Source organism: Enoplosus armatus, chromosome 6 (genome assembly GCF_043641665.1).
Source record: "Enoplosus armatus isolate fEnoArm2 chromosome 6, fEnoArm2.hap1, whole genome shotgun sequence".
NCBI classification, from domain to species: domain Eukaryota; kingdom Metazoa; phylum Chordata; class Actinopteri; order Centrarchiformes; family Enoplosidae; genus Enoplosus; species Enoplosus armatus.
Window position 1 is genome coordinate 7,243,566 of NC_092185.1, and position 12,091 is coordinate 7,255,656.

The window sequence follows — 12,091 nt, forward strand, 5'->3', positions numbered from 1 at the left end:
AACAAAAAAAACTGAACATTATAACCCTCATGAAAGTATGATTTATTGCAGGACTGCGTTAGTTTCAGCTGTACTTAATAAACTGGCAAGTGTATTATCTTGTGCTCTCATACTGACTGTACTGACATGTTTTTTTCTTCACCAATGAATAGGCATTTACAAAACTGATGTGTGGGATAAGAGGCTAATATAATTCTTGGACACTGAGTGCCTGTTAAGAAACACAACTTTGGCCTTAAGTGCTTGTTTCAGCCTTCCAAGAACCAAATGCGTCATAGATACAAGCATGACAGACAGGCACGAACGTCATATTTTCCGGATTATTTGACCAGCCAAACAAGTGAGAAGTAAACTTTATATATAAATGTCGACTTCCATCTTCGCAGGAATGACCCCGGCGCTTTTATTCGCTGTCATAAACAACATACTCACAGTGTAGTTGTGTTCTATAGGGTGTATTTCTATACCTGAGCCCCTCCTCTCCTCAGCCTGGTCGCTGGAGGTTGATGTCACTGGCAGAGGGAGTCTTCAGGACAGGACTCAACTAGGCAGAGCTGGTCAGGGAGACGCTGAAGATCCACTGAGAAGAGGAAAAGTGGGCGATGTTGCAGCTAGGATCTTGTTTATGGACATTGTGGGAAGGCTGTTGATACAGTCCACAGGGCTTGTAGGTATTTTCAAGCTGAAAGGTTGAGGCAGCCTCATCGCCGCAGTATTTTTAGATCACTTCTGAAAAGGAATACAAAAATGTCGTCTCCAAGTCCGGGCAAGAGGCGAATGGATACCGACGTGGTGAAACTGTATCCTTTCCAGAACCTAAACAACAAACCTAAATGGCCAATTCAAATGGACACGTCCTGTTTTATAACAACTGTCAGCCCTCTAATGTTGATTAATTACAGCATTTGTTCCCGATGGCTGCTCTAAGGATGTATATATTATGTGGCTACAAGCTATGTGAGATAAATAGATTTTGTGAAAAAGTGTGTAATAACGCTAAAGACTTTATGGGGACGTTAATGGGTAGCTCTGTGTCTAACGTTAGATTTTGTGGTTTGGCAAACGTTAGCTAGCTCACTGTTAAGTTAGCAGAATGGCGAGGAAGCTACTCCTATACAACGTTATTCGTGTGAACTCACTTGCCTGTTAGCCAGCGTTAGCTTGCTAATACATTAGCAATGCTCTTCTTGTTTGTATCAATCAAGAATTAGCAACGGAATCTGTCGCAATATGTAACGTTGGCTGTGAACTCTGTGCTCGCTTTGGACATTCTTAGCCTCGGCTCGGAAGCGATAAGTTAGCCTGTTAGCCAATAATATCTGGTCCCACCGGACTGACAACACAATGTGAAGGATTAGCGAGGACTTTTTTACGTTTATGAAACGCTCCTTCGGCAAGACACATTCATTTTTTCGTGATTTTGTAACGTTAACGTCAAGCTAGCTAGCTAGCTAGCTGTGTAGCATGCTATCACCAAGCGAGAACAAATAAGGTCGGTGTAGCGTAGCAGAGACGATCTTTGACAAATGACAAACAAATGACAAATGCAAAGTCTTCTGCTAACTACAAGAGAAACCAGATTTAGACCTTTTGTGTTTTTTAAATTGTTGCCCAGACACAAAAAAACTCCATGCAAATTGAAGATAAACAAAACATTAATTGTATTCATTATGAATAAGTCACGGTTTGATTGTTTACCACAAAGTACATTGTGTTAAAAAAAAAAAATAAAAAATAAAAAATTAAGCCAAAGTATAATTTTATCTCAGTTTAACAATGCCAAAAAGAAAAAAGCGAATGGATCTATTATCCTTTTAATTATTATTTTTTCTCAATAACCTCACTCTCTTTGAGGTATAATGTCACATGATGTTTAAATTTGTTTGCTGCTGGCTGGCGTCGTCTTCTAGTAATAAGTTATTGTCGAATGTATGTTTTTGTATTATTGCTAATTATTTACAGTTACCTGCTGAAGTTTGCATGAAAGGGTTTCTGACAGCGTGAGCTGAATTGTTTTGTTTTTGTCCTGCAGCTAGATGCGGCTCTCTGATTGGTCAGCTTGTTACCATCCGGAACATGGTAGAGGGCGGGGCTTCACACACAGCTGATCGAGGAACAACAAGCGTGCTGCACGGGGCAGGGATGGGGGCTGGGAACATCCAGTCCATGGCAGGGGACAGGACAGGGCTATACACTATACTGACGCTGAGTGGGCGAACATGCTTTCACCTTAACAGAACTAGCGTCTGTAAAACAGACAGAAAACTAGTGCTGAAACAATTAGTTGATTGATAATCAATATGATGATAATCGTTGAAGTCAGTTTTTTTTAATATACAGAGTATTTAAAGTGTTTTTTAAAGTTGTTAGAAAGTTTAAGTTAAAACCTTTTTAGGCTTAGACACAATCTGTTTGAAAATGCAACATTTAACCAAATACATCCAAACATGTATTTGACTGATCAGATTTAATCAGTGTTGATTCGATGATTCACTTGTATCAATTTGATAAAGTAACGCTTCCCTTTATTCCCTAACTTTACTTATTTTATTTCATCTCTATAATGACCAGTAATTGAACTCATTATTATTGAACTAATTTATTATAATAAGGATGTTAACTCTCACTTGAGACCATTGACAAGAGCTATAAAACACAGTCTGTTCTACCAGGAGCTACATGTAACATGCTCAAGTGCAAGCAGATTTAACCATGCCTGAGTAAATTGGTCATCTTAAATGTACTTGTGAGTATATAAAGGCAGTGCTGCATGGTGATAGTAACGTAGTACATTTTTACCACAGGTATGATCATGTATGTACAGTCATGTCTATAAAAAGATGCAAACAAAATGCCACAAAAACAAAATATGCTTGTTTTTGTTATAATTGTTTTGTTTCATAGACGTTATTATCAAATATGGATGAGAAATCTAAGAATAGACAGTGAGAGTCACTAAGGAAGAACATGTTAGGATCCATCAGTTCTTGCTGCTGCGGATCTTGTTTCAGCAGTTACCAATCCACTGTATCCACATAGTTTCATGCTGTGGCTTTAAATCAGATATGTTAGATTGAACCACTGGTGGCAGCGCACAATTAAGTCTGGCTTTGTGCCACGGCTGTCATTCCTGCTCTCAGATCATTTTACTGTCCTTACAAACACAAACATCAGTGTTTAACACTTGTACATCAGGCTAGACCAAATGTATTGCCACATGGTCCCCTGCAGCTCAGTAGATTCTGTCTTTTAGATATGTAGTTTAATTGCACAGATAGGGTTAGAGCGGACAAACTCATTGTTATGTACGAATTGGGTTAAAAATAAGCAAAAACTCTTGTCTTTGTATCAGAAGATAGTGCTGACAAATCACCGTGCACTGTGAGCTTTTGTCAAAATGAAGCTTTTCCCTTGTGTAGTTACATTACTCTTGAGTGAGCACATGGTTGGGTTTCTATGGATAACCCTTGGGGAAAGGCATAAGAGAGATGCACATTTTTACTGCACAAGTCTACTTCTATAACAGGTTTTATTTATAGGACCCATTGCCTCAGATCGCATTTAGAGATATTCTGTCCTCTTGGTCAGTGGTTTGCAAACCTTTTTTCTATCGACTGACTGAGCTTTTTAAACCTTCTTCTCAGCTAGATGTTTACAATTCGTTTGCCTCCTGACAGCTATGTAATCAGGCTATGAAGCGTTATCATTTCTGCTCCAGCAGTTTGGCAAAATTAGCATCCGTTCGTTACCTTGGTTAGATTGTCGGGATAGAGATGACAGGAGGAGTTATGACAAGATGATGAAACAGGGTGTGACAGTTCCTTGTGTGTTTTTTAAAAAAAACTTTTTTTTTTATCCATCTGTCATTGTGTCAGACGCACACGGTCGTTGATTGAATGCGTTCGACCTTTCTGTGTTGCTGTCAGACCGTTGACTCAGTCTCATGTCTCTTGTTGTCACCACACACTGTTATTATGACACATCCTCCCCGCCCAAGCCACCGTCCAACTTCTCCAGCTGGAGTAACCTGCAGAACAGATGAAAGTTCCCATCAGTCTGAAGGCAGTCTGATAGTTGTTAGACCCTCTGATGTCTGTGCTGTCAGTATGGATTTCCTTTTTGTGTGTATTTATAGGGAATAATAATCTGTGGTGATTAACTGATCAGCCAAAGCACTTTCATGATGTCTGCTCATCTATAGTCTCGTCTTTGGTTGTTCACTTTCCTACTGTTAAGATTGACAGCTATGTTTGATAAGCTGTTATCCTGTGCTGAGCGTGAGGTTGTTTTGTTGTTATGGAGACCTGTTGTCTGTTGGTTGAGTTTGTCTAACACCGCTGTATTGATCCCACTGCCATGGCACATGTTATTGATCCTATGTTTGACCTCTGCTCAGGCAAGTTCACAGAGGGACAAAGAGGCAGTTTGACCAACCTAAAATTTAGACTAGCACCTCTGTCTGTTTTTGATTTGTTTTGATTGTTTGACTTCTCTGCCTCTACTGTCACTTGTTTTTCGGGTGTCCCTTTTCCTTAACCAGCCGGTCAGTATTGAGAGCAAGCATGAGGTCACCATCCTCAGTGGACTCAATGAGTTTGTGGTCAAGTTCCATGGACCACCTGGAAGTAAGAGCCTCCTGAAATTTACCCATTTTCACATTGATTCTCCTTTAACCTGCATCGAGTCAGTGTTCCTTATAAGTTAAAATGTTAATTTTAACATCCTGGAAATACTATTTTGTGTGACACTGTTTTAGTTTGGTGTTTCAATCGATTGATGTATCTTTTTTTTTTTTCCCCAGCGGCGTATGAAGGAGGTGTGTGGAAGGTCCGGGTGGACCTACCAGATAAATACCCCTTCAAATCACCATCAATAGGTGTGAAATATTTCTGCAAGTGTTGTGGTAAAGCCTTGAAATCTTCATATCAAATAATACTCTACAATGATTAAAACATGCTTCTTCTTTTTTTAACAGGATTCATGAATAAAATCTTTCATCCCAACATTGATGAAGCGTAAGTATTTTAGACATCACTCTGCAGTGGTTGATGCTTTATGTAATCAACGTGGCAAAGAGTGAATTGATTTTCATGGCAGCAACCTGAGAGTGGCATACAAATAATTTCATAATTGTAAATGTTGTTACCTGAAGCGTGTGCTCATGTTTAGCACATAAGAAATGATTCATACTCTCCAGGAGAAGCTGATGTTTTCTTTTGCTTCAGGTCACCTCTGATAGGCTTATTATGTTGTGCTCACAGTGTTTGTCTTTTTCAGGTCGGGAACTGTGTGTTTGGATGTCATAAACCAGACATGGACAGCTCTCTACGGTAGGTCACAGCCACTGCTCGCGTTGTGATGGCTTTATATAGTTTCACCAGCCACTCCGTTAAACTGACTTACAGTAATAGTCAATAAAAAGACACAAAGCGTAGCACCTATACAGTGCAGCTTCAGGCGCAGCATCTCGGGTTAATCGGCTTACACTTTAGTGATAACTGCTGCTTGTATTGAGGTCATTCATTGAGCACTGATAGATAAGAAGGTCCTGAGGCTGAGAGGAGTCTTAGAGACAGAGAGAGTGGTGAACACACTCACCTGGAGGTTTTTTTTTTCTTTGTTTCTGTTGTTCAAGTGAGTGTTACAATGAAATGTAAAACTGCTATCAGTACCACCCAGATTTAGGTTTACGTTTGAGTCTTTGGGCCTTTATGTGCAGCAGACGTGTTAACACATAGTTCATAGTTATCTCAACAGTACATCAGTGTTTCAAAAAGATGTTTTATACCCTTTGGACTCAGTGGCAAAGGGTGCGTTTGTTTTAGAATTTAAAACCAGAGATTGTAGTCTGAGATTGTATCACAGCTGAAGAGGGCCAGCTGAGAGTTTATTTGTTCTTGTTTATAATCCACAGCTTTGTTTGTTTTTAGGCATGTGTTGTGTACGTGAAAACACCCTGATAAGTATTTGTGTTTTGCGGGGACGCTGTGACACCGGTGCGATGAGTTGGCACTAATAATAATCTTTAGCTATGACGACTAACAGACTGAACAGTTGGACAAATGGAAGAATACAGTCAGTAACCTTGACTGAAGTAGCATTATGATTCTATTATGGTGTTATTGAAACCATAACATCATAATATTGAATATAGTGAGTTTCCACGTGATAATAAAATTATGTTTTGTTTGATATTTAATTAGTATCTGGAAGTTGTTTTAGGCTGACAACATAGCACTGAAGCTGCTGCTGCTTGGCTTACGTGCTGCTCATGCTGCTGTGTTAATGTGTACGTTACTATAGATGTCAATGATATTAGAGGAGCTGCTTATCTGTCTTTACTGAGGTTGATTATGCCTGACCAGAAAACACAACTATAGAGCCATACAGTAGCTTGAATTTAACATTCATTACAAGAGAGCCCTCTAGTGGATCGCGTGATGGAATGACTCAGTGTTGGAGTAATGACAGCTCACCCAGCTTGCTGATATTTCTTGTGGCTTTGTTGTTCTCTGTACTGACTAATCCTTCTCTCCACATCCACTAGACCTCACCAACATCTTCGAGTCGTTCCTCCCTCAGCTGCTCGCCTACCCCAACCCCATCGATCCTCTGAACGGGGACGCAGCTGCCATGTACCTGCACCGGCCAGAGGATTATAAACACAAGATCAAAGGTAGCGTTCCAGTGTCTTACAATCTGAAATGATGGATAAAAGATAACAAAAAACATGTATATGGTTAGTGTAGGGTATCCCAGTTTTTTCTCAATATATCTGCATTTGGGGAAATACAATTTAGATCTTGTGGAGTCCCAGAATGCAACTGTGCAATTTTGCAAGAAGCTCCTGTGGCTGTTTGAGCTAAACGGATTCAACACAGGTTGTTAAAGACCAAATATCATCGTGTCAGACGTGGTTGCAACTTCCAGTCAAAATACAGTCTGTATTTCTAATAGTTTAGATCAGGGCTTTCTGTCATGACATGTTAAACTTAAAACGGACAGCAATATTATTAATAATGCAGAAGATGAGTGTGCATTTGAATATTAATGGAAACAGGTTATATTTTTACTCCTTTTTAATCAGGAGATATTATTTAATGAGGACCAGACAAAACGATCTCAACTGAAGGTCCACATACTTGCTTCTTATTCCAAAAACCATCCAAAAGTAGCACAAATTTTAAGCACATTTCCAGGAAATCTGCAGAAGAAAATGTGAATTAATGTGCATTTCCATCCACTACTGTTATGCTTTTCCACCTCAGCCAAGTGTAAAAACGTATTTCACTTTTTTTTCTAGCATTTCCACTTTTTTTTTAATGCACAAATTGAAAATATGCATAAAAATGCACTTTGTATCACACGTTCTTCATTGGCAGATTGGTTTGTTCTGTAATCTTGGAAATGTAGACATCCAAACTCTCCGTTAGTATCTGTAGGACTTCATGTTTGTAGACTTAAAAGTTGAGCTTAATAGTTTCATTCCTGAAATGTTTCCGTGACAACCGAGCAAACTCGGTGTGCCGATGAAGACCGTGTGATACATTTGAAAACTCCAGCTGCTGTGTTGTTGCTAAGTGGCTGTGGACGTCACATGGACTCTCCCTCCCTTTGTCTTTCAGAGTACATCCAGAAGTACGCCACAGAGGAGGCTCTAAAGGAGCAGGAGGAGGGGGGGGGCGACTCCTCTTCTGAGAGCTCCATGTCAGACTTTTCGGAGGACGAGGCTCAGGACATGGAGTTGTAGTGAAGGGGGGGAAGACCCCGTCCCCTTCACCTCACAACAGACTGTCATTTCCTAAAGAGCAGAAACTCAGTACTATATTCATATTTAAACAAGACAATTTTTTACAGCAACACAAGGATTTTTATTGCTACACAAGGATTTGCAGTATGATATTGCAGAATATTAACCCTTATTTAGGAATTCATGACCACCTGCCCTTCGCCCTCCTCTACACCCTCAGAGCCTGTTTAGATCAGAAAGGAGTGCATCATTCATTTCCATGATCTCGGTTAGTGGCTTCAATCAAGGCTTTCACACTGCTTGACCAAGTCCAGACTGAGCAGTCAGACCAGCGCAGGAGGCAGGAGGCAGGAGGTCTGACACAACTTTTTTGTTTCTTGTCTTTAGTCAACATTTTACCGACAGAGGACTGCAAGATGACAATCCACGATTTCTGAACGGTCTCAACTTCAAAAGAGCGTGGATTCGCATTACCTTTCATTTTTTAGGACTCTGCCGCACAGAGGAGTTGCCATCACAATCATCTTTTCGGAGGAGCTGAAGACCAGAAGGCCACAGCGCGGCCATGCGTTCATCGTGTACAGTCTGGTGTGGCTGCAGACGGCCTCTCTGACAGGACTGCCCTCTGTGCAAACCTGCTGACATGTCACACACACACCATCAAACAACCAATGCATCAACCATGACAACGCCACAGTGTGTGTGTGTGTGTGTGTGTGTGTGTGTGTGTGTGTGTGTGTGTGTGTGTGTGTGTGTGTGTGTGTGTGTGTGTGTGTGTGTGTGTGTGTGTGTGTGTGTGTGTGTGTGTGCGCGCGCGCGCGCGCGCGCGCGCGCGCCTTTGTGCATGCATGAATGTAAACCAGGGAGAATCATGGCGTTTTGATAACCTGTGTTGTACTGACCCCTGATGCTCAGCAGAAATCAGAAGAGAAGGTTCACAATCCTCCTCCTCCTCCTCCTCCTCCTCTCCGTTTTAGGAAAGTGTTTGTCATTCTTTGAGTATCTTTGTATATTGTGGCATGACCCAGAAGTAAAGTTGTGTAGGGCTTTGTGGAGCTGTAATGCTATAGACACGGGGAGGGCGACTGTGTGCAGGGCCTCTGTGAGCCGGCCGGGTTTGGTGGAGTTTATCCAGGTCCTTGTTGAATTGTTGAACTTCTTAACTTTGCCTATTGCTTGTGTTGAACTATAATAGGTGTTTGACTTGCGTAGGGATAGTTAGTTTTTTTTTTTTTTTGCGGGTGGTGAATCCTATCATAATGTATGGTTTAATACTTATATAACACACTAGTTTAAAGATGTATTGTCCTGTAAAGATGAGGAGAGTTAATACATCTTTGTCTGTGGGATGACTCTTTGTTGAATCAAATCCTCCAAAGACACGTTGCACCCCTGCACCCTCCTTCTTATGCAAATGTATCCGTCAACGATCCGTTACATTGTCAGACAGAAGTGCTCTTTGTTTCAGCCATTCAACACTGTCGCATTTACTTTGTCATGCAGTTGATGGCCTGTTGTTTTTTTCCAAAATGGTGGGACCAAAATCTAATGGATCTCTTAGTTTAATAAATATCTCCGCAAAAAAGAAAACAAAGAAATCCTCTTCAGACTGGAAGAGTTTACACTGAGGTTAAGTGAGAAGATAAAGTGTCAAACTCTTGGGTGGAACTTAAATTCAGGCCCAGGTTTCTTCTTCTCGTTCTTCGTCTTCAGAGACAGACCAGGTTCACCCCTGGAAGGACTCGTGTGCCTGTGGGCGCCTGTGCGGAGGAGGCGTTACCAGAGCAGTGACTGTTTACTGTTAAATTTCATGATGGTACGCTGGTCTGTCTTTCAGCGCAGGCTTGAAGCCTGATGCATGTTTGTAATATGCGCTCATCGCATTGCAGATCAGTTTGTATAATGTGTTATTTCTGGAAGGAAACAAACCTTAGAATCTTACTTTATCGCCATCAAAATGGGCTTTTTCTTCGTGTTTGGAGAAAGATTTAATTAATAATCCCTTTTATAGATGTTTAAAATGATATCAGGATCTCTTCCATGGTGTCTTGCAAGAGGGTTTACCTTTGTTTCAGAGTTAACATAGGTTGGTAAAAGTAGCATGTCACAGTTTTTTTTTGACATGACATAAAAAAAATGTATCTGTTGAATAGCCTTTAGTTAAAATGGCTCTAATTAGCCTGGTAACCAAATATATGTTGGTGTAGGTCTTAGGACTACATGATGTCACAGTCAGTTGTCATTAGCAACATAAAACAAACCACTGTCCAGCCTTGTTGTTTGTCATTATCTGGATTCATCAGTGTATTATGTATTTTTTATTAATGAGACACATATATTTGATGCCTATAATTTGTTTGAATGTTTTTATTTTTGTCTTTTAAGCCCTTTGTCCAGGATACAGGTCAAGATATCCCTGATTTTTAAAAAGCAAAAAATGAATAAATGTGCTTCCCTTGTAACTTGAAGAAGGAAATAAACAACAAAAACAATATATGAACTATATCAGTATCGTGTGTGTGTGTGTGTGTGTGTGTGTGTGTGTGTGTGTGTGTGTGTGTGTGTGTGTGTGTGTGTGTGTGTGTGTGTGTGTGTGTGTGTGTGTGTGTGTGTGTGTGTGTGTGTGTGTGTGTGTGTGTGTGTGTGTGTGTGTGTGTGTGTGTGTGTGTGTGTGTGTGAGTCGTGCTGTTAGATCGCCTCAGGTGTTCAAGGTAAGAAACAACTGTCTTTGCCATTTATTCTCCAAATGTTGATTTTATTCAGATCCGTTATTCAGATTTGTTGAACCTCACTTTCACAGGGCTTGAGACTAGTCACATGTAATGTATGTAAAGTCATGCGCTGGGGCAAAACGGTGTTACATATCTGTGGACATTCACACTGACTGAATGATTACAACATGTCTCTCCTCCGTCCACTAGATGGCAGTCCTACCTGTCTGTCTTATAGACTGTAGGGGTCTTTAAGGAGGAGGCCCCTAACAAACTTTTAGATAAACCTTCATTTATGATTTATTGTTTGAAGACCCCCCAGCTTTATTCTTTAAACATATGAGTGAAATTCAGCCCTAACCTATTAAACCACAGTTGTTCATGCCCTCTGGGATCTGTACTCAGAGAAAGGGTTGTTTTATGTCTTTTGAGATGTCACAGGAGGACTAGTACAGGTGTAAATAATAAAGTGACTGATGGCTGAATTCCATTTAGCTGCTTCAATTTCAGGGTCCTGGTATTGTGCATGCTGGCTCACTGTCACACTGTCAGAATAATCTCATTTTGTAAATCAAACAAATTGAAATTATGATTTACCCTCTCATCATTTCGATTTAGTAATGTCTCACTCCTGCCGAACTCTTAATCTTAATTATTTTCTTTTTTTTCTGGCGGGAATTGGCTCCCTTAGTGTTGGTGAGTTTATCCCCGTTCTGTTCTGTCGTTGTACTGTTTCTGCTGGTTTCAGGTGGATCATCTTAAATAAGTAAGTAAGCAGGCCCAGATGGATGAAGGTGGTCCTCGTGCACGTTGAGACGCAGGAGTATGACGCTCTTCAACGGGCCGACGGGAGTTTATAATGATCTTCTGAAATATTCAGAGCTGTGCGTTTCTGAGCACATTCAGGTTTCTTGTTTCGGCGTCAGTTTAATTTGGCTGCAGGGTAACACTCAGTAACGCAGATTAGCCTTTTGACCATTTATAGGTTTTAGAAGTAGTTGTAATAGTTCTGATATGCCAATTAAAACGTGTGTTTGGATTATCAGCCCCTGTATGAGAGTGATATTCAGTTTAAATAGTTCTGAGCCTGTTTTCCTTTCTGTTCTGTAGCTCAGACAAGAAGAAAATAAGTATTTAGAAGGCAGATGTTTGCGCTGTTATTAAGGCAGTTTTTTATGGCTGAGGTAAAGATATTTCTAATGTAACAGTGTAACAATGATCGAGGGAATAATATATATATATGTATAATAAACAGTAGGTTGTGTCAGAGTAACGCGAGCAGCAGCAGCAGCGCTGTGCAGAGGGCGGTGAGACCTGCTGGCCGGCTGCGCCTCCTTCATAATGTATGGACAGGACAAAGGCTGCTCGGGTGGATTTCAGCGTCAACTTTGAAAGAGCCGTAACCCAAAACTGTCCTACCCCACTCTGACGGATCCACATCAGCTGAAAGGATGATGCCTCTTTTTCCACCTGCAATCTGTCTAATAATCACCGACAGCAGGTAAATGAGTCCTGGATTGGCCTTTGGCTGCCCGTATATAACGAGGAGCAGAGGAGGGCCTGGACTCGGAGAAACTTTTGGTCCCGTTGAGGAACGAGACAGCGCGGAGCTTCAGGCCTGGCTGCAGCA

At 40.8% G+C, this 12,091-nt stretch overlaps 1 protein-coding gene across 2 annotated transcripts; it reads left to right on the forward strand.

The window, feature by feature from the left end:
- Positions 1-576: 576 nt before the first annotated feature.
- On the forward strand, positions 577-8,981 carry LOC139286536 (ubiquitin-conjugating enzyme E2 H-like). Of its 2 annotated transcripts, XM_070907361.1 has the most exons (7): positions 577-800; positions 4,549-4,625; positions 4,802-4,876; positions 4,976-5,015; positions 5,278-5,330; positions 6,548-6,676; positions 7,626-8,981. In XM_070907361.1, exons 1-7 carry the CDS (start codon positions 748-750, stop codon positions 7,748-7,750), a joined length of 552 nt encoding a protein of 183 aa, XP_070763462.1. In that variant the 5' UTR covers positions 577-747; the 3' UTR covers positions 7,751-8,981. The 2 variants fall into 2 exon arrangements, with proteins under 2 accessions (XP_070763462.1, XP_070763463.1); XM_070907362.1 differs by lacking the exons at positions 4,976-5,015; positions 5,278-5,330.
- The last annotated feature ends 3,110 nt before the right edge of the window (positions 8,982-12,091 follow it).

Excerpts from the sequence above, each read along its gene's own strand:
- LOC139286536 (XM_070907361.1), top strand. The coding sequence starts at position 748 with ATGTCGTCTCCAAGTCCGGGCAAGAGGCGAATGGATACCGACGTGGTG. Across the intron at positions 4,877-4,975 it reads CTTCAAATCACCATCAATAG|GATTCATGAATAAAATCTTT; the intron begins GTGTGAAATATT and ends TTTTTTTAACAG. Across the intron at positions 5,331-6,547 it reads GACATGGACAGCTCTCTACG|ACCTCACCAACATCTTCGAG; the intron begins GTAGGTCACAGC and ends CACATCCACTAG.